The sequence below is a fragment of the Ptiloglossa arizonensis genome, chromosome 2 (assembly GCF_051014685.1).
Source record: "Ptiloglossa arizonensis isolate GNS036 chromosome 2, iyPtiAriz1_principal, whole genome shotgun sequence".
In the NCBI taxonomy this organism is placed as follows: domain Eukaryota; kingdom Metazoa; phylum Arthropoda; class Insecta; order Hymenoptera; family Colletidae; genus Ptiloglossa; species Ptiloglossa arizonensis.
This window is the reverse complement of record NC_135049.1, coordinates 24,029,603-24,054,664: the sequence shown is the minus strand read 5'-3', so window position 1 is coordinate 24,054,664 and position 25,062 is coordinate 24,029,603. Positions and strand designations below refer to the sequence as shown.

Sequence of the window (25,062 nt, the reverse complement as noted above, 5' to 3'; positions counted from 1 at the left end):
CAGTTTGAAGAGGGAACGGTAAACAAACGAAAGAACAAAGAAGCAAGAATAACAACGGTGTAAACGGTAAAAGCAATCTATAGATCCAACTGTCTCGACGAGCGAGCGAATTCTTCGTTCGAGGATAAAATACAATTACGTATCGAAACCGACGCGGAAAAATCGACAAGATCGACAACCGGTCTACAATCGTCCCGCGGACAATCTCCTTTTATCGTTTTGTTCGTTTCTTTTTTTTTTGCTTTCTTTATTACAAACTCCCGAGTCGTTCCATTTTGTATCGTTCCGCGACGAGAAATGTCTCCCGATAATAACGAGAAAAATCCACGAATTACGCAAATCCGTGCAGCAACGAGAGTCGTTCGTAAAAAAAAAAAAAAAAGGATATAAAAAAAGGGGCAAATACTGTCAAGCCCAGTGTGCCCGCGACAACCGGTAAATTTTACAGTCTCGCAAAGCGAAGGCCCGCGAAATAAATGCACGTCAGCGTCACGTTGATCGCAATAGGGGGACGAAAAAAAAAAAAAAAAAAAATTGTAAATTTTATAACTTCGCCTCTATACCGTCCCCGGTTTGTAGCAGCTGGAAAATTTTCAATTGCGTAAAATAGATTTTTCTGTAACGGGGCGGAGTGGAGGAATAAAAAATAAATAAAAAAAAAAAAAAAAGTATCGACGAGAAACGCGCGAGACGACATCGATACGTTCCACGGTGGATCGTTGACACCTAGGTACCGATAGCGCGCGGCAAAAAATGTATGGAAAGTATAAAAATGCTCGTTGTCGGACGTGGATCGCGAGAAATCTGAAAATTTACACGAGGCGAGAAAATCCGTATGCTTAAAATACGACCCACCTTCGGTCTCGACCGGCGGACTGAATCTGTTTTCTTGAGTAGCGATATCGTAAAATCCAGAAGTGTCAGTCGGCCGCAGTTCCGGCGGTACGACCACCGATCCGGAAGGATATCCGGTGACAGGCGACGAAACCGTCTTGTCTTTCACCAGCGCGTCCGCCGCCACGAACGGAATTATTCTACGTGGAGAAACGTGGAAAACCCACCGTCTTATTTCTCGGTATGGTAATCTCGGGGCGTACCGAATCCACCGATCGCTCGAAACTCGAGGTTCATGGTGGTCATTCGTGTAGAGGGTGGGGCGCGTAAAATTGGCCGGATAATTTTATTTTGACAGAATCCGAGCTTTCTCCACGCTCGAGAAGGTATTTTCTTGGTCGTGAGCTACCTCGAGTAACATTGATCCACCTCGAGTAATATCGACCGACCTCGAGTAACATTTACCGACCTTGTGTAATATTGACCGACCTCGAGTAACATCAAACGTCCTTGAGTAACATTAATCAACCACCTCGAGTAACATTGACCGACCTTGAGTAACGTTGAACATCCTTGAGTAATATTAACCGACCTCGAGTGACATCAAACGTCTTTGAGTAACATTGGACATCCTTGAGTAATATTAACCGACCTCGAGTAACATCAAACGTCCTTGAGTAACATTGAACATCCTTGAGTAATATTAACTGACCTTAAGTAACATCAAACGTCCTTGAGTAACATTAATCAACCACCTCGAGTAACATTGACCGACCTTGAGTAACATTGGACATTCTTGTGTAATATTAACCGACCTCAAGTAACATCAAACGTCCTTGAGTAATATTAACTGACCTCAAGTAACATCAAACGTCCTTGAGTAACATTGAACATGCTTGAGTAATATTAACTGACCTCAAGTAACATCAAACGTCCTTGAGTAACATTGAACATCCTTGAGTAATATTAACTGATATCGAGTAACATCAAACGTCCTTGAGTAACATTAACCGACCTCGAGTAACATTTACCGATCTCGAGTAACATTGACCGACCTCGAGTAACACAGAACATCCTTGAGTAACATTGAACGCCCTTAAGTAACATTGAACGTCCTCGAATAACATCAAACGACCTCGAGTAACATCGATCGACCTTGAACCGTACTCGTCTCGAAAACCCCTAATTAGAAGGTAACTAAAAAGAAGTATATTACTCCGTTTAAACAAGTAATCGGTGACATAGTAACGGCATGGAAACCCAACCACTTCTGAAAGTAAAGTATTTATTCATTCTAAATGCTCCACGGTACATACCAAGTGTAAATAAACCACGTACATGCTTCGGTCGTCGAAACGTAAAAGATTCCTTAATCTGTTACCAAGTTCCTTGTAACGGTGGATAATAGTGGTATTTTAATTTGTACACGGTTAAAGTGCCCTCGCCGATGTTGACGGGACGGTTCTGCTAATAGCGTAGTACCAATATTTGCCCAACGACTCATATCTCCAGTAATTTTCATCAAACGTCTCTAAGTTACCCTGCTCACGTGGAAAAGTGTACACACCGCTCGAGGAGCAGGATTGGCGCACCTGGACCGCGTACTGTCGACCGTAACATCAAAGGGTCGCAAAGTTTGTTTGTTTCTTTGTACCAACCGGTATTGATTACAACGTTCCCTGGCCAAGAGACGAAGAGGCTTAGAAATTCAAACGGCCTTTGAAACCACCTGCCAGCGATCCTCCAAAACGATCACCTGTCTGAGCACTAACCGCACCTCGATGGAACTTCGCTGCGGGGCGCAAAGTGTTATTCGTGGAAACAAAGTAACAGCCAAAAGCCGAAGGGCGGCTTTGTCAAGGTCGATAACCGAAACTCTGGAATTGCTGGAGCATCCACCAACGTCATTTTCCGGTATTCTGTGTCCACGAGCTCTTGTTCGTCCATTGCAACGAATAGAACAGTCTTTGCGCTCGAAACAGAGTCTATTAGGTCGGAGCAAAATGAATTGGCCGCTCAAGGTCACCGAGTAGGCGCTACCCACGGTTTGTCCATCCCCACCACTCCGTCTTCTGTCTCCTCGTCGACCGTTTGCTTCGTTCGTTGCGTCTGGGAGGCATAAAACGAACCTAGTCTCCTAACCTCTTCAGGAATATCGACACAGGTACAGTTTTGGTCTTTAAATTCTTTTAAGTATTCTAACGTGGAAGTATCCGCTAAAATTGTCAGGAAATATTCGTGTATACATCGAAGAAAAAAGTTACATATACCAGTTGGCTCGTAGAAGTGACCTTGAGGAGTCAATATTTTCCGTTTTAACTATAAACAGTCTTAACTTCGAATCCACTGTCGGAGCTAGTTTAAAAACACTCTTCTCGATCTTTTCTATTCCGTTTATAATAATACATCTTTATTGTACCAGGGTTGTATAATACATAACATCAATTGGACAATCAATGTTATTAATTTGGAGAAGTGTGGAAAAATTCCATCCTCCGCAGTAAACAATTTTTTAAACGACATATTTTTGGCACGTACGAAGATAAAGGAAGTAAAGAGAAACTAAATAGAATACATCTACGCGGTGTTATCGACCTAACCTCAAAACTCCCGTAACATCGATAGCGAAACTGACTATACCCCGAACACTATCGACATCCGACGAACCAACTTTGTAATCGATCAGCCGCCTAAACGAAGACCCTAATTGGTGATCGACGATCATACACAAGAGCGAACGACGGTTCGAAGCTCGTTCGAAAGTTCGTGCGTTTAGACACTCTCGAGAGATTTGCGAAAGAACGCAGCTTCGTGCTGAAAACCTGAAAACCTGAAAACCTGAAGCTGGTCTCGAACGATCGATGAATACGCAAGAGTCGCGTTTATTCGTTGGAAACGTCATCCGTTTCATCGATTCCCCGTGATGCGAAAGTGGCTCCCATCGGTGACCGTGGCGAACGAGAGAACGAAAAATCGAACTTATCGCTCGTCTAAGCGACGGAAAAACGAAGAGGCGATTTCGTATTTAGTTTCACGAGAGACTTGGTTCCTCTTGGCGAGCGACACGGTCGTAAAGAAGAATAAGATGAAAATAGAGGAGACGAGAAGGGTGAAACGAAAGAACGGAACTAGAAATTCCAACGATACCGCTTCCACGACGATTTCTCATCGTTGGAAGTGTCCAACGGTAATAAAAATGGCGGGCAGAGAAGCTTCCGTTACTCGGCTTAACGAGATTCTCCATAAAAAGGGACTTTGTCCGTTGTCCTTCTCGGGGTTTCGTCTTTCAAAAGTAACACAATAAACGGAGGGGAAACTAAAACAGAAAAATCAAAGAGCCCCGCGGACGACTTCTTTTGTTACTTGGCGAGCGTTTCGACGTCACGGTTGAAATCGCGCGAACACAAGGATCGTGAGGAAAAGAGAAAGGTGGGTCTCGGTGACAGGTGGAAAATCCTCTTTGGTGTTGGCCCCGTCCCTGTCCAGGGTCGCCTACAATCTCGTAATTGGTTCTGCAAGGAGCCTCGGGAATTTTCGAGACTCGTCGGCACCGGTATTTACCTTACCTGACATTCGGTAGGGACGGTGGCAACGTGGGCTCGCTGTAATCGTAATCGTAGTCCTCGCCCTTCTCCCGATGAGTGATGTTCAGTATGGCCTCGACGTCCGGCGGAATTGACCTAATCGGGTTTATCGTGACACCCTGAATGTGACCCACCGAGACGTTCGTTTTCACAGTCACGTTCATCACCAGGATGTCATCCGGCATTAGTACACTGGATGACGTTTTGGTGACAGCCCCTTTGGTTATGGACTCCGTTGTTTCGACCGGCTCCATCTAATCGCAACAGGTAACCATTGTTAAATCCCGACCGCACGGATCGACGTTGATTAAGCTAATTTCGGATCTAATCGATCGATTCTGGAAATTGCTCGCCACGTTTACGCGAATACTGCTTCGACCGATTGCGTATGGAATTGACATCTTTTTAATTGCGTATCGAATCGACATCTTTTAAATCGCGTATCGAATCGACATCTTTTAACTCGTACCGTTTCAAGATACATCGGCTTGTTCGGTATATCGTTTCGTTTTCCAAAATGGAGGATATACAATTTAATAATAAAATGTTCGTACACTTTAAAAAAGATCGTGTTTCATTTTCACCAAAGAAAAACGCAATAACTTTCCGAACAAGCCGATAGAAAGAAACAAAAGAATTACAAAGTTTATTCTATTCATTAACCTATCGAATTATTCGAATCTTCGATACATTATTGTTTATCAATCTTTCGTGACCCGTTTCGTAAACAGAAAGATATGATTCTTTTTCTTCATCGGAGAACAATTCTCTGCGATTTTCCCCATTGCGATCGGAACGAGAAAAAACCATTTATGATCAACATTAACGTTAAAAATCGATTTAGGAAGCCTCGTATCCGTTAAAATAAATAAAATCTGGTAACGTTCGGGATCATCGTGTACCGCAGTCCCCTCGCTACGTTGTAAATAAATAAAAGTGTGTACATTCGAGCCATCGATGCGCCACGGTTCCTGAGGTGTTCGTTTTGTTAAACGTTAATAAATTATTGCGCTCCTCGATTCGTAATGAATAATAAAACTGTATCCGCGAGAAAATAAAGTACAACCCTCCCGGTCATCGTGCGCCACAGTTTCGTTGATATTAATTTTATTAAACCGACGTTAATAAATCGTTGAACTTCTCCCGGGTGTTAAAAATTCATGTATTCCATCGATTTATACCCAAGCCTTACCGTGGAGTTGGCGTGCTCGAAATCTTCTTTGAATGCGGCGTTCGTTGAATTCGAGACGATGGTATTTTTGTTCCTTACGGTGACGTTGGTCCTCGTCTCGTCCTCCATCGCGGTATCGTTTCCCGTAACTTCCGTTAGGGGTGTTGTACGCTCGGTGGTCGTGTCCTCGATCGAAGATAGATCCTCGATGGCGACGATCGTCGATCCATCGACGGTGCTCGTCGAGAAAGTCGTCGACAAATCGTTCGCGGAATCGTCCTCTTTGCTGGCCAAAGTCGACTCCAGGGTCATCGAATCGATGGTGGTCGTCAGCTGCGAAACGTCAGCGATTTAGGTCTGCACTGTGTCTGGATTCGGGTCTGGGTTAGGCTCGCGATATACTCGAATTTAATACTAGAACTTATTTAGATTATTATAGATTATTATATTTAGAATATATATAATACTAGAACTTATTATATTACCATCTTAGCGAACGTATTACTGTTTGTAACGTTAGTTGTCTATTTTGATAATTGTCCACGAATATTCGAGGTTAAGTCAAGATTTTCGGTTTTAACAACCGAGTAAGTTTAAAGAGAAGTTCGAAACAAATGAAATTCACACCATTTGTTAGTCTCAGTGTTAAGAACACTCGATCGCCCAGTATCTGTATAAAATGTATAAAATTCACAAATTGCACTCTTTTCATCGGAGATAGGGAAGAAAATAATTTTTATTCGTTTGAATAATCCCATTTAAACCTTCTTCCTTTAAAAAAATGTGCACTCTTATCGAATTTTCTCCTTCTGGAGAAATATTCTAGATTACTAATTTTTTTTTTTTAAGTCGTGGGCGAGTCGCGACATTTTTCGAGCGTAGGATCACCTCTTCCGGATTGCCGAATTGATTCTCTAATTATTAATTTCCTACAAAATTAGTGTTCCTAATCACTATAGTTTTTTTTTTTTTTAATTTTTTTTCGAAAAAATGGAAAAGTCGTGGGCGAGTCGCAACATTTTTCGAGCGTAGGATCACCTCTTCCGGATTGCCGAATTAATTCTCTACTTATTAATTTCCTACAAAATTAGTGTTCCTAATCACTATAGTTTTTTTTTTTCTAGTTTTTTTTTCGAAAAAATGGAAAAGTCGTGAGCGAGTCGCGTAATTTTTCGAGCGTAGAATCATCTCTTCCGGATTGACGAATTAATTCTCTACTTATTAATTTCCTACAAAATTAGTGTTCCTAATCACTATAGTTTTTTTTTTTTTTAATTTTTTTTCGAAAAAATGGAAAAGTCGTGGGCGAGTCGCGTAATTTTTCGAGCGTAGGATCACCTCTTCCGGGTTGGCCGGTGTCGTGGTGGTGATTTCCGGGCTGGATTTCACATAGTCCACCGTCTCCACCATGATCTCGTTGTCCATGATGTCGGTCTCGAACGTGGACGGCCAGGACGTGGGATCGGTTGGGTTCGGTGATTCCTCGCGATCCATCGTGCTCGAATCGATTCGTTCCTCGACCACGCGATGACCTCGTCCCTCGACCGGAGGATTCGTTATTTGCTCCGCTGCCGGCTGTACAGAAAATTTTTTACGTGGCCTAGCCGTTAAAATAACGCGGCTAGCGGCTAGCTCTCCACGAGAATAAAAACCATATCCGTCCATCGATCGTTTCCCCTCGCGAAGCGAAAAAAAAAAGGAAGAACAAAAAATATAGAAAAAAAAAAATAGAATTAAGATCTTACGAAACCGATTCACACGGGACAACTTACCCCGTGGAAATCGGATTAAAGTTGCTTTGTGCGTTTTCAAATTCGATCGCGTATAAAAAAAAATAAATCAACGCATCGTTGTTATTATTTCCAACCTCCATTTTTCACGCACGAACGAGTTTACAGAAGAATATTTATCTCCCCGTGGGCACAATGTGCGATTAAAATCGTTCTGCTTCGTTGAAAGGGACCGATTGTTAACGGAGTTTGTTTTGCAAAAATAATGTACCGGTTGTGTTTATCAAATATTTTTCCGCTCTTTCGAAACCGGTATTAAAAAAAAAACCACGACACGGTTGCACGAACGAACGATAAAAAATCGCGAATTATCGTCGAGTTGCGAAATATTCGAGAATATAATTGGACCGATGATCGTTGTAAAACTCGTCGAGTAAACGATGGTGAAAGACTTTCGAAACGTTCGGGGACTTTCACCTGGTGAGAACAAAGGAATCCGAGCTGTCCAGATCCATCCGTACGGAACGAACCGAAAATCGGAATTGTAACGCGTATCGTTTTATTAAAATAAACGCTTCGGGTCTAATTGTGTACACTATCGTTTATCCGTTGGGTCTCGTTTCGCAAAGTTTCGCGTGTACTCGTCGTGTAATACAGCGAATTCAATTACCGAAATTGAAGCATCAAATTCCAGCGTTCGACGCTGAGAATTCAATTTTAATTGACAATTTTCTGCGCGAGGGTAATGCATTAACGAACCTCGCCGCGGACGATTCGATAAATGGTTTTATCGTTCCGACGGAACGGTTAGATCGTTGTTAATTTATCGCACGAACGATCACCGTGACGATATTAGCAACATCGATCGATTTCGATGTTTACACACACCGGATAAAATATCACTGCATCGGTTTCCCGCACCCCCCGATCTTAAGAACTCGCTTTTAACACGGATGCACTTATCGCGGCTGCACCGGGGAACTCGAGGCGAGAAAAGAACATAATCCAAGATTCTTGTACCCTCTCCGGGGCATGTAACGCACCACGCGCGAGCTGTTTCTTTCATCTACGGTGCAAAGGCTAAATTACGTTCGCTTTCTTCGTTTTTCCGCGAAAGTGCATCTCTTTAAAAACTGTTCGAGCCACGGTGCCTCTTCGCGGCGAAGGGTTAACCCCGATCGGGGAGAAAATAATTCAATGTTAATTAGATGGAAGTGAATAACTCCTTTTCAATTTAATACGCGCTTTAATTTTTCATTCAGAGAAGCGAGAACGAAATTATTAACCCATTTGTAACATCGAAAGAAATTTTCACACTAGGTGAAAAATATTACAGAAATTCCAATTTTTCCAAAATCGTCTTCGGAATGTATAGAGTCGTTGAAAAAAGAGAAATATTGTATAAATATTCTCCGAACGAAAGAAACGGCATAAATTCTTGCCGCGAGAACGAAATCTCGATCCGATTACTTTTGTCATCGATGCATAATCTCGTTCGCGGCCGCGTGATTTACAACCCCGAAATGGAATTTAATTAATGCAATCCCAGCGGGAACGGACTCGGCACCGGTTAGACATTTAACTTAGTTAATCCCGGAACGTGAAGTGAAGCATTCCTCGTCAGAGACTTCAGCCTCCAATTGGACAATCGCGTCTGTTACGATCCTGTCGGTGTTGAACCGCTCGAAACAATTATAGGACCATTTATTCGAGCGGTTTTGTCCCTCAAAATGCTCAATATTCTGGAAGCTGTCGTCCGGAAGGAATCAACGATTCAAACGTTCGAATCGTAGACACGAGTCGAGACACTGCACTTGGCGTGCACTTCGCGAGAAACGATCATTATTTTTACAATTCGAAAGCACGGATATTTTTCAACCGATTGATATCGTTCGTAGTTCGTGGGTCGATAAATTTGAACGCGGTTAAAATACAAACTTGTTCTCGTAAATTGATGATAATTTTTCTTTTTCTTCTTTTCTGTTTACATAATACACGCTCCGGTTACGTTCGCGGTACGATATTATTTTATTTCGTAATAAACACTCGTTAATGGTCGAAAACGACGAAGACAGGTGGAACGTGTTTATATTTTAATCGCGTTGAAATTTGGCAACGAATAACGGCTCCCTGGCAAAGTTTATATATGCTAACGCGGCTCCAAAGGGCAATAAATAAACAAAATTTGTCCGTTTATTGACATTGCCGATATCATTTCGCGATTCTCTGCACCGCAGCGTGTATCGAGCACGATCAATGGTGCCAATTTGAAATTTCGAACACGGGGGGGGGGATGCCTGTGCCGTTAATCACGAATACGTGGGAAAATTCGAAAGAAATTCGCGTTCCTTGAGGAACAATTTTTCGCGATTTTTGATACGATTACGTTGCAATTCCACCGAGAGATAACGAGTTTTGGAAATAAATTGTAAATGTAATACCGAGGTTGGTACAATTCGATTTCCGAGAATAATTCCTACGAACGATTTACAATTATTTCGAACGGTACTTTTTTTTCTAGTATCTGCGACAAACTCGATTTATTTCGAGCGTAGTCGATAAATATTATTTTTCAAATTTTACCCGTGGTTCGATCATCGAAAAAGAATTCCACGTCCCCCGTCGTGTCGGATCGTCCTTTAAAATTTCAAATTCCGTGTCGTCTTTTGATAGTACATCCTCCGAATACGAAAACAGCGATTTTGGAAAACGCGGACGAGGATAAAACGATAGAAGCGATTTTTTCCTCTCTCGTTTTCACGCTCCTCTTTCCTCGGGCGATTTTTCAGTCGGTTTTATATCGTTTCGGACGGATATCGTCGGGAACGAGAAATTTATCGGTGTCAGAGTACGTAGCTCTTTTCCTACTCGGAAAATATGAAAACACGATCGATGTAACGTCTGAGACAAGATTTTTAAATTTTTACATTACTCGTCGGTTAATCGAACGACCGCTTTTGACTCGAAATAAGGGAATATAACGCGCACAGGAACGAAGAGAATAACGATTTAGCGAAAACATTTTTCCAAAATCGCGCGAACCTACCCACTTGTTTACTTTGCCTAGAAAAAAAAAAAAAAACAACGGACAGCCGCCGAATTAATTGCGATATTTTGTTACACGATCGAGTGAACTCAAATCTCAAATCGAGCCTCGGCGAAAATACTTCTAGTTAATTTTCCGAGCGAGTTTAAATAAAATATATGCTCCGAAAAAAAAAATAACAAAAAATAACAAAATCCACCGAACTGATCTGTCTATAGAACGAATCACCATCGTCCAAAAATATTCTCTTTATTTGGTGAAATTCTAGCACAATAATCTTGATTTTTATCCATTTGCCTGGAAATCCAATTACGTTGAAATAGCCTCATTTCATTTTCAAATGAAGAAAATAATGAAATATTATTTTAAATAGTAACCTCTACACCGTTAAACTAGTCTGTACAAAGTGTATTCGTTCATTTTCATTCCGATCCAATTGGTCCGTAGTGGAGGGGGAAATAATCATAAAAAGAAAAACATTAAATTTTCAACGCATAGTAACCAGAACTGTCCCCTTAATGGATTAAAGACGCTCGAATCGCATAATAATCGTAATTTTCCAATTCGTAAAATTATTCCATTCGTAATAATCGTCCATTTACCCGGAAATCAAACATACCATTGAAATAGCCTCGTTTTATTCTCAAATTAAGAAAACACAATGAAATAGTATTTTCAATAAAAATCTATACCCTGTTAAATATTATTTTACATAACAATCTATACCCGGTTAAATATTATTTTACATAACAATCTACACCCCGTTAAACTCTGTACAAAGTGTACACGTTCATTTTCATTCCGATTCAATTGGTCCATAATGGAGGAGGAATAATTATAAAAAGAAAAACATAAAATTTTCAACGCGTAGAAGCCAAGACTGTCCCCTTAATGTATTAAAGACGCTCGAATCGCATAAAAATCGTAATTTTCCATTCGTAAAATTATTCCATTGGTAATAATCGTCCATTTACCCGGAAATCAAACATACCATTGAAATAGCCTCGTTTTATTTTCAAATTAAGAAAACACAATGAAATATTATTTTCAATAAAAATCTATACCCCGTTAAACTCTGTACAAAGTGTATAAGTTAATTTCCATTCCGATTCAATTGGTCCATAATGGAGGGGTAAATAATTATAAAAAGAAAAACATAAAATGTTCAACGCGTAGAAGCCAAGACTGTCCCCTGGACGGTTTAAAAACGATCGAATCGCGTTCACCGTAGCGGGAAGGAAAGATACGATCGAGCGGACCGAAAGTCGAGACAAAGCGTTCGCAGGAATTCCCAGCCAATCGCGTAGAAGTGGAAAGAAGTCATGCACGGCGCGGTAGCTGAAAGCACAGGACAGCCGGGGAAGATTGATTCGTCGAAGCGACAAGTTGGACGTAGCAGAAGAAGCGGGAAGGAATTCGAAGAGTGAAAGGCGAAAACATACAAAGAAATTGGTCTCCTTGCGGAACTTGGCGTAGTCCTTGCTGATGAACGCGTACGAGGCGTAGTTCTGGGTGGCCTTAACCTCGATGCTACCGCCTTGAACGTTTAATCTGTCAGTTTCTTATGGCATTCGGGCTAGAACACCTAGGTGGTAATCAGGGTTGTGAAAGAGCACAGGGTTTTTGCGCTGCGCCCGGCCCGGCTTGTGTTTCCGTCTTTGGTCTCGGTGTTCGCCAACCGGAACCACGAGGAAAATTGGAACGAGCGCTGGTTCCCGTGTCACGCGCCAGGAGATCTGTCTTCGTTAGGGTCTCGAAAAAGTTTCCTCCTGTTTTTAGAAACATTTCGCGTGCGGGAGATAGGCGACGGGTGAGCGATACGGTTGAACGTCCAGACGATTCCACGTGTAAAAACGAATCGAAAATCTGCTATGGACTTTTTTTCCACGAGTCCCCGTTTTCGAGTGAATCGATTCTGAACATTTTTGGGGCGCGTGAACCATCGGACGCCGCTGCGTCTGACCACGTACTCGATGTTTCTACTTAAGATTCGTATTAACTACTCAAGATCTAAGTATCGTCCGTTTTCGACGATTCTAAAGTTCGTGATCGATTGTAAATTATTCTAAACCATCGTGGTTATCGTTCACGAGCGTCCACGTACGTGGAAAGTGTCGTAGCGGTGGTGAGGCGTGCCCCGAAAATATTCGAAATTAATTTCCCGGTAAACGAAGCCTCGTAGGGAGAAATTTTATTCGATGTTTTCGATTTACTTTTATCCAGGGAATCACGGTGAAATACAACGGCTACGATCGGGGTGACAGTTTCCATCCTGTGAAACCATCAAACGCTTCTTCCCTCTAAACGCGATATACGTTTTTATGGCAAACATCACGGCTCGCTGAATAATTTTCATTCGTTAGTCGCGCACTTTTCCACGCTCGGTGTATCCAATCTCGGGCTGCAACCGGATCGAATAAACGCCCCCTCGAACGAATCAACGAAAATGGAGTACTTCCGACGCCTGTCAACAGCGCGGCTGTTTTTTTTTTTTTTTTTTTTTTTTTTTTATCAACATTGTACTTCCACGGAACACGAGCACTCAACGAACCGTTCAAATTTCATGACTTTCCCCGGTGGCTTCCAATTCCTATGCAATTTTTCTGAAATTAAAATCCCCCATTTTCCCACGCGCGGTATAAAGAATTTAAGACAATTAAGAGCCAGCCTCTTTTCCAAACCCCGTTGAAGATTCTACGAGAAAAGACCCGACGGAAATAATCGCGTACAATTATTTTCCCCGCAATTTCCCAAATCGATTCGATCGTTGAAATTTCGAGAAACTTTCACTTTCACGGAACAAGGATCTCCGGATCGAATTTTATTTCATTTCTCGAGACCACCGACGACGAATAGAAAAAACACCACTCGCGCGAAATATTATTTCGTCCGATTATTTATTTCGAACGAATAAATCTGTGGAAGTGGCCCTAAATATATTTACATAATTTATATCAAATTGGATATTTATTACCGAGTAGAGAATGAAATTGAATAAAGTAAACGGTAGCAAAAATTTACCAAACGAATTTTAATCTCGTGTGTTATACTTTTGATTCTAATCGCGAAAGAAAAAGGCGTACATAATATTAATTAATAAAACACACATTGTAGACAATGATCGAGTGTCAATTTTCGACATTGCTGTTTTTTTTTTTAATTTTTCTCTATCCTTAAAAATGGGAGAGTGGTGGGGGAAAACAGTAACAGCCGAGAAAAACTGGAAACACAATCCGGGGTGGGCCTGTCGGGCGGGGCGAAATCGCGACAACCCTGATGCAAAGTTATAGCGACTCACTGCAGTTGTAGGTGGAGGGGCAACAGTGTCCATCGCGCACGATTGGGCTGCAGCCTTGGAGGGGGGGCGCGCAGGCGAGGGGCACGCAACGCACCGCCCCCATCGCGCAGAAACAATTGTCGCACGCTGCCTTCCACTCGATGTCCCTGACCATCTCACCTTCGTCGTAGACTCGTGAACCAACGCGACACCCTGTAGAATGAAAATTGCACGTTTAGAGTCCTCGTAGAGACATTGCAGCAACATAAATCTGGAGTCGTTCGAAGTACACAAATTATTAGATTTTAGAGGTTATATTACATTTTAGAGGTTGTATTATTAGATTTTAGAGGTTATGTTATTAGATTTTAGAGGTTATATTATTAGATTTTAGAGGTTTTGTTATTATACGTTTCTATACTTCGAATTAATCGTACACCCTTTATACAATTTTTTTCACGCATTTCGAGTAGCTTTGTTCGACACAAGGTACGTATAGGTTTTTGATTGGGTATATCTCCGAAGTAACTGTTAGTTAATTTAGTGAGGGCAAAAGTGTCGGATAGAAAGTGTAAATTGTATAAATAAAAATCTAAAGAAGATTTCACGAATGTAGATTAACGGTGTTATTTTATGTCTTGTGAGACACAGTTCGAGACGATTATCGATGTTCAGTGTCACTCGTCCAAAAGAAAGGGCATTTAATTATCTTTTATTGCTTCCTCGACAACACGGATAAATGACTCGAATGTCGAGGAATCGTTCAAATTTCTTCATTTTTCGGATAGTTCGAAGCCCGACGCGTCGCAAAGAACTGTTGCGAAAGTTGTCGGTGATTAGACTCCGGTGGAGCGGAACGAGAAAGGAAAAAGCGATGAAGAATGACAGAGTCGGTCGAAAAGTGGGTCAGGGAATCTGGAAGTGGGGAAGCACAGGCATGCAAAATAATAAAAAAAAAGGAGCTTAAAGATTCGCTCTTCGCTCGATTAGTTTCAAGTTTGATGTATTAGAAGAAGTTGCCGAAGAAGTTGATGGCGACTTCTACGAAGTAACGCGAACAATAAAAAGGGGATTACAAAACCTCGATACTAACTCGAAAGTAGATCAAGGGATTCGTGTATAAAGACGAGAGTGTATACTTGGTAAAAAATTGCATTAAAAATTGTTTATCTCGTTGCAATGCCATCGAAGAAAAAAGGAAGGTGTTTAAATCGTTTTTTAAATCTTCGCTCGTGATAAACTTCTCTGCCAGGTCACTGGTAGCGTGGATCGATCGAAAAGGGACACTCTGTATAAAGCGGTACAATGTATAAAAGCTTAAAGAAATAAAAAAAAAAGAAAAAAAATAATCCTGCTTTGATCATTGTCGTTTCTCAACACTTTCGGAAAAGGAGGGATGAAAAAGCGCGGCAAATCCGGCAATTTAACTTTCAAACTGAACCGAATCCGGACTCAAGAACAGCGAAACGGTTCCTTACAGAGGGAGAGGGGGTGAGAAAGGGAGGGAGGATAATCTCTCGAATCCATTCGGTCGAAGGTGATACAGCACTTCATAAAGCGCCGAGAGCCAATCTCCTTTCACCTCACTCTGTCGGAGGTGGGCAGGGTTGAAAACCGAAGGAACCCAATATCGGCCCCGATGATCCGTTCCCGGGCGAAGTTCTATCATGAAAACGTCACCCGGGGGCGTTATTACGGGGTTACAGCGCCATTCGACGTAGTAATGCGTTGTTTTCTCGTCGGGACGAAACAAGCGTGCCATTCGATTGTTGTTTACCGATTTGACGGTCAGCGAAATGCCTCTCCTTGTTCATGGGGTAATTTCCACGAAACTGTATGGGACGAACCTATTCGTGCCTTGCGTACAATATAAAGTTCACGTTTAAAAAATATTCTTGAGATTAATAGAAAATACTCTCTCGTCGTAAAAGTTTGTGTAAGATCTGTGTGCAATTCAACTTTAAAAAATATTCTTTCCAATAGAGAAGTTTCTTCACGAAAAACGAACCGAAAAAAGTCTCTGTGGATAAAGAAATTATTATCATTCGTGTCCTGGAGGTGATAGCACAATGACACGTTGTCGTCAAACTCTCAAAAATATGTAAAATATAATTTTTTACTTTACCGAGAGACGCTCGCATAATGGGACAGAAACGAGGGTTTAGAGGTGGATTTAAAGTTTGAAGCAGCGGCGCGAAACTGGCCGTTAAAACGACGATAACCACGAGCATTTCGACTAGATTTCACATGGAAGTTGGGTAGTTCCTACAGTAGGAATAATCGAAAACGAAAATAAAAGTTGTAATGGTTTCGTAGCGAAACGCGTTGAGTACTCGACTACCAACCCCAGCGGGCCCGGGTTCGAGTCCCGCAGGGGCCTGGAAAAAATTATTTTCCATTTTTCATGCGTCGATATTTCCAAAAATTAAAGGAAAGTGAATTTCTGGACGAGGAAAAAAGAATTTACGGAAAATTGGGAAATAGAAATTCGGATAATAAAAAAACAAAAACCATTATCGAATGTTGGTGGATGCGGTGTTCTTTTACGAAGAAAAATGGAAAGAAAGTTTCTTTCGGGTATTATTGCATGTGCTGCTGCATCTCGCATCAAGAATGGAAATTGCTGGGGGAAAAGTAAATTTCCCAGGAGCACAGCCAAAGTCAGGAGAGAGAATTGGGAAATGTAGAAATACCGGGAAATATAGAACGAGAGAGAAGTAGTTAGAAAAGAGTGTTTAATAATAAATAGCACGAAGGAAGAGAGAAAATAGAAAAGCGGCGCGGTCGTGATCCAAGTATCGATTAAAAGTATCAAGGAGGAGGAGATAGGAATGGAAATTGGAAATGAAAATATTCCATGACATTGCTGGGAAAAATAGGTGGGGGGGGAAACGCGGGAAAGAAAAGCCGCCGTCGCTTCACACGTCAGATTTACCCGGAAACGTGATTTCCAGTTTCCCCGGAAAGGGCCGCCGCGTCGTAAAATTGAATGAAACTGGGCGTTAAGTGAACGAGCAGAGAAACGACGGCAGAAATCTTTCTGAAGCAAGTGTCACGGGATAAAAGTAACGCCGACAGTAACCGTGTTTTATTGCGCTAAACGGTTCCCTCCAACTTTCCGACGTGTGTGTATTCCAAAAAAGGAAAAGTTTTTCCTGCTCGTGGAAACCGAGGGGGGAAAAAAAAGAGAGCGACCAGGGATTCTTAAAAGGACTTTCTTAACGATAATTACACGGCACTCGGTACCGCGATAAGACCAGACGCAACTTAAGGGGATTAAAATTCACCATACAGCGTCCGCCCGATTTCGTCCCGCGCAGCGATTTTTCCTCATAAGCTGAGCTTAAATTTAAACTCGGCCAGCGTCGCGGCTTCTTCCAAAGCGGCTGATGTGGCGAACTGTGGGGCAAACTTTCCTTTTTATCGCGGGAAACTTTTCGTCGCAACTTTCGCTGGACGGAGTGGCTGTTTGAGGGGCTTTTCAGAGACGACAGAACCGACGTGCCTGCTGGCGTGGCAGCCGGTGATTAAACTCTTACCAAAGACAAACAGCGAAACGCGAAATCAAAATAGATCGAAAGTTTCATTTTGTTAGCGATCACGGATCAAAATGTGGGATAACGCGATCCACGATTAAATACGAAAGAAACTTCGTACTTTCGACTAGACCGGTAGCGGCGAATCCATGACGCGTAATCGGATTCCGAATTAAATTTATTTTACGATCGACATTTAAAACGGAGAAGAATTTTTGAAACTAAACATCGATTAAAAATATTTTCTATTAAATACTCGATTGCCAGTTAATCTTTCCGATCATTGTTTTAAAAAATTTACGAAAAGAGAAGAATATAAATGTGATATTTAAAAACGTACAAGATCTTTTCGCGACATTAATACCGATCTTATTAAAATTAATTTTTGGCTGTCGCGAAAAATTTCACCATCGGTGAACTCGTCGTTAAAAAAAAAAAAACAAAATAAATGTTGGAAAGTTGGTTGATAAATTACCGCATAAATTGTTCACGAAGAGGAACGAATATCGAACTCACCGTTTCCCACGACTGGCGCCAGGGTAGACGAGTGGAGATCTTTAAGAAAAGAGAGAAACAGAACCAACGTAAGTTATTTCGATTCGTCGAGAGGTAAGCTCGCGACAGGGCTAGAGCACACTCACGGGTGCAATTGTAGGCAACCGGGCAGCAGGAGTGCGGCGCGTAGAGCGGAGTGCATCCTGGCAGGGGCAACAGGCACTTCGGTCTGATGCATCTTCTTGCACCGGAGATGCAGTAGCAGTACTCGCATCTACGCGAGCCCATCATCGCTGAACCTGGCCCGTATCTCACGCCCTCGTGCAGGCAACCTGATTGTTAACCGAACAACCGCATGAATCTTTCAAACGCGATCATTCTCGAAATGAATCTAACCCTAGGACGACTTCTGACAAATTGAGCTATCTAGGTCCCCTGAGACTTTCGCTAACCGAAACTCTGTTACTCGATAACAAATAAGAAAAGTATGATATTTGCCTATCTCTGAATGAAAATAAATTACAAATAATTGAAATCGTCCTAGAGTGGAAGTGAAATTTATTAAAATCTACTCTAACCCTAGAACGACTTCTAACGAGTTGGACTATCAAGAAAGTATGTTATTTACCTATCTCCGATAAATCTCAAACAATTAAAGAATGTCTAGAAGTCATCCCAGAGTGATAGTTAAATATCACATCGAAGAGTCCACTTTTATAGACACTCATCCTCCTTGTAGCGAGCACGTTACCTTGAAAGCGAGAATTCTGGTGTTCCTCCTCGTACGTCTCTTCCTGCTCCAGATGGACGTTGGATCTTCGTAAGGCGTTCACGGAATCGCCTGCAAATTTTCGCCATCAACTCTGGTATCTTCGCCATATTTATCGTGTCTCGGTGGCGCGTGAACTGTTTCTTCTTTTCCATGAACGATTACGAGGATTGTTCGAAAAGTGTCGAACCAACCCGAAGTTACATAAGACTACCGATTATCGTAATTATTGCGCGTGGAATATCTTCGAGCTGAAACTTTTCGAACAACCTCGAGGTGAGAAGAGATTATCCACGTCGAGATTCGTGAACATTTATCTAGACTCGACTACGACGGAACTAACCAAGTTGTCGTTCGATAAACAGATCCCCCTTTCACGTTCCCCTACCTGTCCTTTTCGCAATCGTGAGCTTTTTCGTAACAGTACTAACGTGTCTCGCCGCAAACCAGTTCCGCGCAGCATACGTTCTCCCCAGGTGGGCGAACACGACATCCTGACGGCGGTGGATTCGGTAATCGTGGGCAAACTCGAAGACGACATCTGAGCGCACCCTCGATGCACCTGCACTGCAGACAAGGCTCGGACGTGATCACCGATGTGCCCTCCTGGTACCTACGACCCTCGTACCTGCAACCTGCAACGAAAATTAATACCAAAACTCTCTGCAACTCTCGCGAAGAGAACGAAAGGTAGGTTTGTTTGTTTGTTTGTTTGTTCGCATGATCGATGAACATGAAACGTGATTAAAATTACGTTTATTTATCGAGTATCGAGAGAAAGTAAAGTGTGATTTTAATTACGTTTATTTATCGAGTATCGAAAGAAAATAAAGTGTGATTAAAATTACGTTTATTTATCGAGTATCCAGAGAAAGTAAAACGTGATTAAAATTACGTTTATTAATCGAGTATCGAAAGAAAGTAAATCGTGATTAAAATTACGTTTATTTATCGAGTATCAAGAGATAGTAAAAATACGTTTTTCCTTGGTTTCGTATTTGCAAGCAATGTCGCAAGTTCGTATCAAGGTCATAGATATTTTTTTTTTGACAAAATTAAGTACTCGAGTATCTCGTTCACCAAGAACGTCTTGAATTTCGTTGATTTCGCAGAGATGAACAATATTTACTAAGTTCGTCGTAAGATCAACGATACTTTAACGATGTTGGTGACAATTATAATGCATAGAAAAATTTCTAAGAAAACATTGAAGACTTTGAAGGCAATCTTAAGGTGAATATTGTTTCCGGGAATATACTGGATTATTCGGAAAGTGATTTCGTTTTCCAAAACGGAGAATACATAATTAAATAAAATGTTTGTACACTCTAAAAAAGTCGTGTTTCATATTCACCAAAAAAAAAAAAAACAAAATGACTTCCGAACTTTCCTAAGTTTTATTTCCTAAGCATTTATTATTGAACGTACAGGTCCAATGATAAAACAATTTTCGAAACGTGGCAACCCTTCGTTCTATTTAAACCACCGTCCCGAGTTGGTTCGATTCGTCGTAACGTTTCCTCCACAATCGTAAACGTTTCATTCGCTAGAAACGAACGCGCGTATTTAATCGAATCCCAGAGCGTAAATACTGTACGAAGAAAGAAAGATCGGTCATCGGTGGAATTTCGAGTGGCAGCGGGTCAGACGTTTTACACAGCCCTCGTAAAGCCATGACTAAGGAAAAATTACTCGACAGTGTCCACATTCTACTTACTCATGGTACATTCCACTTAATCCAGGTACCGGGGCTCCCCTGCTCTCTACAATGGCCCGTAGCTTGATAATGTTACACTCGTTCTCGTAAACCGAGGGAAATTCTTTCACCCGTTTCACGTGAAAGGAACCCCGTTCCACGAATGTTGTCGTTGAACTTACTTTCCGTGTATCGTTCGCCGGTAAATTCGGGCACGGTAAACGATCCAATCGGCCGCTGTAAAAGGTCCCCGTGCCAATTAAGTACAGCGCTCCGATCGAATTCCCCATTGTCACGCTCGAAAAATATACCCAGTTGGTGCAGCTTTTTCACAATTTCGTGCATCGTAGCCCGGAGCATTTTGAGCGAAAAAATCGTTGATAACCTGTCGGAAAATGTCCAACGGAAAAATCGTGAATTAGAGGTTATTCCACGATCGCGTTGTTCCGTGTATAGCTCCGTTACAACTTGTTCCACAGTGATTCTATTGTATTTAATCCAGCATCGTTCCCGGGCTGAAATCGATTTTAAAGCCTCCAGCGAGGTTTCTCGTTAATGTTCGCGCAATTTACGCGTCAAAAATATCCGACTACCGAAAAGCAAATTAAAAAATACAACGGTTTTCAACCATTCGATGCTCGAATTTTCGTGTCGCCTTTTCGTTCGAAAGGATATAAACATTCCGTCGTATTTTTCTCCACCGGAACAATCAACGTGTTTTTTTTTCTAAATTTCACAAAGATGTCTCCTATATTGCAAACGAATATTGTTTAAGTGGCGATCAGGATTCTTTTCATTAAGGTTGTAAAAGATTCATCGATAGTTTTTCAAACACAGAGACAAGTTTTTCTTAGCAACGAAGTAACCTTCTAAGGACTCTATAGAAAATAGAGCAAAAGGAACGGTATAAATTGGAGGGAAACTTCAAAGTGTATATTTGCAAACGACTGAGTTACAAAGGTCTTGCGAAGATACTTAGAGAGAAATATTTATTATACAAAATTAATTCGTATTATATTGGAAGTTTCTCGAAAGTTCTCGTGAAAATTGTACGATATTAATTAATATTAAATGGAGAAATCGGGATAGAGAATATTGCATAAGTGTACAACACATTGATCCTGAACAATTTGAGTTCCAGTCGTTGGAAAAATGGAAAAATCTGGATATATCATAGAATGTTGAAAAAATGTACATCTCGATTCTGAACAAGTTCGATTTAGGTTCAAGTCGTTGGAAAAATGGAAAAATCGTAATGTAGAATGTTGCAAAAGTGTGCAACACCTCGATTTTGAACAAGTTTGATTTAGGTTCAAGTCGTTGGAAAAATAAAAAAATCACAATGTAGAGAATGTTGACAAAGTGTACAACACCTTGATTCTGAACAATTTGTGTTCGAGTCGTTGGAAAAATGGAAGAATCGCGATACAAAATGTTACAAAAGTACACAACACATTGATTCTGAACAATTTGGATTCGAGTCGTTGGAAAAATGGAAAAATCACAATGCAGAATGTTGCAGAAGTGTACAACACCTTGATTCTGAACAATTTGTGTTCGAGTCGTTGGAAAAATGGAAAAATCGCGATACAAAATGTTTCAAAAGTATACAACACATGGATTCTGAACAATTTGTGTTCGAGTCGTTGGAAAAATGGAAAAATCACAATGCAGAATGTTGCAGAAGTGTACAACACCTTGATTCTGAACAATTCGTGTTCGAGTCGTTGGAAAAATGGAAAAATCGCGATACAAAATGTTTCAAAAGTATACAACACATGGATTCTGAACAATTTGGATTCGAGTCGTTGGAAAAATGGAAAAATTACAATGTAGAATGTTGCAAAAGTGTACAACACCTTAATTCTGAACAAGTCCGATTCAAGTTCGAGTGTTTGTAGAAATGGAAAAATCGCGATGTAGAATGTTGCAAAAGTGTGCAACACCTTAATTCTGAACAAGTCCGATTCGAGTTCGAGTGTTTGTAGAAATGGAAAAATCGCGATGTAGAATGTTGCAAAAGTGTGCAACACCTTAATTCTGAACAAGTCCGATTCGAGTTCGAGTGTTTGTACAACTGGAAAAATCGCGATGTAGAATGTTGCAAAAATATACAACACCTTAATTCTGAACAAGTCCAATTCAAGTTCGAGTGTTTGTACAACTGGAAAAATCGCGATGTAGAATGTTGCAAAAATATACAACACCTTAATTCTGAACAAGTCCAATTCAAGTTCGAGTGTTTGTAGAAATGGAAAAATCGCGATGTAGAATGTTGCAAAAGTGTGCAACACCTTAATTCGGAACAAATCCGATTCGAGTTCGAGTGGTAGTAAAACTGGAAAAATCGCGATGTAGAATGTTGCAAAAGTGTGCAACACCTTAATTCGGAACAAATCCGATTCGAGTTCGAGTGGTAGTAAAACTGGAAAAATCGCGATGTAGAATGTTGCAAAAGTGTGCAACACCTCGATTCGGAACAAGTCCGATTTGGGTTCGAGTCGTTGAGAGGAAAGCTACTGGAAAGCAAAACGGCTGAAAAGAGTTACTCGCGCTACTTAGCCGTAAAGGCGAACCCGGGGCGTCAGGAGGCAGAAAAGAGAAGAAGAAACGAGGCCGGCTACGGCGGGGAAACTCAAACGAAAACCAACTGCGCGTTCCTCGTTCCGGTGTTTTTCCTCGTTTCTTTGTTTTCCCTCGGTTTCGTTCCACGGTTCGGTGGCGGCGTAGAACGTGACGGCGAAAAAGTTTGCCGGAAGACGACGGGGCTGCGTGAAATTCAAGAGTCCCAGAAAGCAAGAGTTAAGGATCACTTTTGGGGGGCAACGGTGGCCAGACAATGCCGCGAGTTCGAGTTCGTTCGCTTGGAGGTAAAGAGAACCGAGCTCCGCGACAACCGAGGGAATTAGGAAATCCTGCTACTTGAATCCGGGGCAAAAATCTTTCACGGACGTTGAACGTCCTAGGGTAATTCCCGGGAGAGATAAAGTCGAGCGCGTTTTTTTCAAAGTGTCTTCGATTGCATCAAAACTGAGAAACTCGTTTATCGTAACGAATTATCATTTTCTGTGCACTCGTCGAATCGTGGAAATATTTTTCTAAATAGCTACGAAAAATGAGAAAGAATATTTGTAGAAATAATAATTGGTAAAATTATGAACGAACGATACCAAGAATTATCGATTACATAAAAACTAAGAAACTCGTCGTTTTTCGTAACGAATTATCATTTTCTGGGCACTCGTCGAATAGTGGACATATTTTTCTAAATCGCTACGAAAAATGGGGAACAGTATTTGTAGAAATAATAATTGGTAAAATTATGAACGAACGATACTAAGAATTATCGATTACATAAAAATTGAGAAACTCGTCGTTTTTCGTAACGAATTATCATTTTCTGTGTACTTCTCCAATCGTGGACATATTTTTCTAAATAGCTACGAAAAATGAGGAACAGTATTTGTAGAAATAATAATTGGTAAAATTATGAACGAACGATATTAAGAATTATCGATTACATAAAAATTGAGAAACTCGTCGTTTTTCGTAACGAATTATCATTTTCTGTGCACTTGTCGAATCGTGGACATATTTTTCTAAATAGCTACGAAAAGCGAGAAACAGTATTTGTAGAAATAATAATTGGTAAAATTATGAACGAACGATACTAAGAATTATCGATTATTTAAGTATATATGTTTCTCGAAAACACTTCTTCGTATCTTTCCGATATTTTTCAAGGTAACGTCACAGGAGGTTAGAAAAAGTAAGTTGGTACTTTGGAGTTGATTTAACGCGCTTAAGAAAAGATAAGTGTTCCTTATTTTTGACTGTTCGGAAATCCCGTAAAGTTTCATCAAAATACGGGTCGAATACGTTCTCGGAAGTTGGAGCAAGGGGGAATGGTTGAAAACGAGGGACCCAGGTAATGGTGGAAATAGGATTTAAGGGGATGGAAGGGTCGAGAAGCGGGAAATAAGTATTTATGCGACTCGCGAAACGCTCGTGTGTTTATGGAGATGAGATTACCGAGTACACTGTGTAAAGTAACGCGAAGTGTGAATAATGACGGTGGAAGAAGAGGGAAAGACATAAAGCGAGTTAGCAATGTATATAGAATAAGGAAAACTTTTGGTTTGAAGCTAAATGCGTGGTACAGAGTAATGAAACATTTGGGATTATTATGCGAAGCAAACTGTTCTATACGCGAAGACAGAGGTTCTCAAAATTGTTGCTACCCGAAACACTTTATAATCCGAAAAGTTCACTGGGGACGCCGCACGAACTTTTGTTTACGTGGCGGCTTCCACTTGTCGATGTTCACCGTATCAGAACTCGTAAATAAATAGAATTACGGTTCAAAATTTTGTAAACATATGTCTATTAATTCGTTTAATTTTATTCGCAATAAGTCGTATAATTTTCGAAATAATACTTGTCGAACGTATAATTTTCAAAATAAAATCACCATATTGTTTTTTTAACATTACTTTTCTTAACGAAATATTGATTCACGTTTGTATAAATACCTTTAATGTCTGGTTCATTGTAAGATGCTTGAATTTTCGTGATTAATTCTCGATTCAGTGTGTTGTGATATTTTGTTTTATATAGATATTTTATTTTATAGGAATTGATGTCGCATGAACCGAAATATCGACATCGTGAAATGGCTATCAGTAGCTACGTGTAGCGTACGCTGCGTTTAAGAGCGGTGTTTCTGGGAAACATATTCGATCCAACCATCGTTAAACAATATCAACGACACCCAATAACTACGAGACTGCAAGTCACCGGCCATCGTCCAGCGCTGTCCCATGACGATGTATGGTTTACGTCGAAGACCCATTCAGCCCCTTAACCCAGCTATAAACCTATAGTGAGCGAATAGCAATCAATACATCCTCGAAATACTATTGAA

General features: G+C 40.9%; 1 protein-coding gene and 1 long non-coding RNA gene across 2 annotated transcripts in view; one reads left to right on the top strand and one right to left on the bottom strand.

The window, feature by feature from the left end:
* Positions 1–19,024, bottom strand: part of LOC143154862 (uncharacterized) — a 23,128-nt gene extending 4,104 nt beyond the window's left edge. Inside the window, exons 1-13 of the mRNA XM_076326882.1 lie at positions 18,874–19,024; positions 18,425–18,514; positions 17,820–18,005; positions 17,695–17,733; positions 13,664–13,855; positions 11,808–11,902; positions 6,928–7,164; positions 5,611–5,922; positions 5,148–5,389; positions 5,060–5,081; positions 4,789–4,905; positions 4,401–4,672; positions 856–1,034 (exon numbers count right to left, since the gene is read on the bottom strand). Coding sequence (XP_076182997.1) covers positions 856–1,034; positions 4,401–4,672; positions 4,789–4,905; positions 5,060–5,081; positions 5,148–5,389; positions 5,611–5,922; positions 6,928–7,164; positions 11,808–11,902; positions 13,664–13,855; positions 17,695–17,733; positions 17,820–17,964 — 1,852 coding nt within the window. The 5' untranslated portion in view covers positions 17,965–18,005; positions 18,425–18,514; positions 18,874–19,024. The remainder of the gene's footprint in view (positions 1–855; positions 1,035–4,400; positions 4,673–4,788; positions 4,906–5,059; positions 5,082–5,147; positions 5,390–5,610; positions 5,923–6,927; positions 7,165–11,807; positions 11,903–13,663; positions 13,856–17,694; positions 17,734–17,819; positions 18,006–18,424; positions 18,515–18,873) is intronic.
* On the top strand, positions 16,829–25,062 carry LOC143143264 (uncharacterized). Its single transcript, XR_012991070.1, has 2 exons — positions 16,829–19,132; positions 24,772–25,062. It is a non-coding gene; the product is annotated as an uncharacterized LOC143143264 (long non-coding RNA).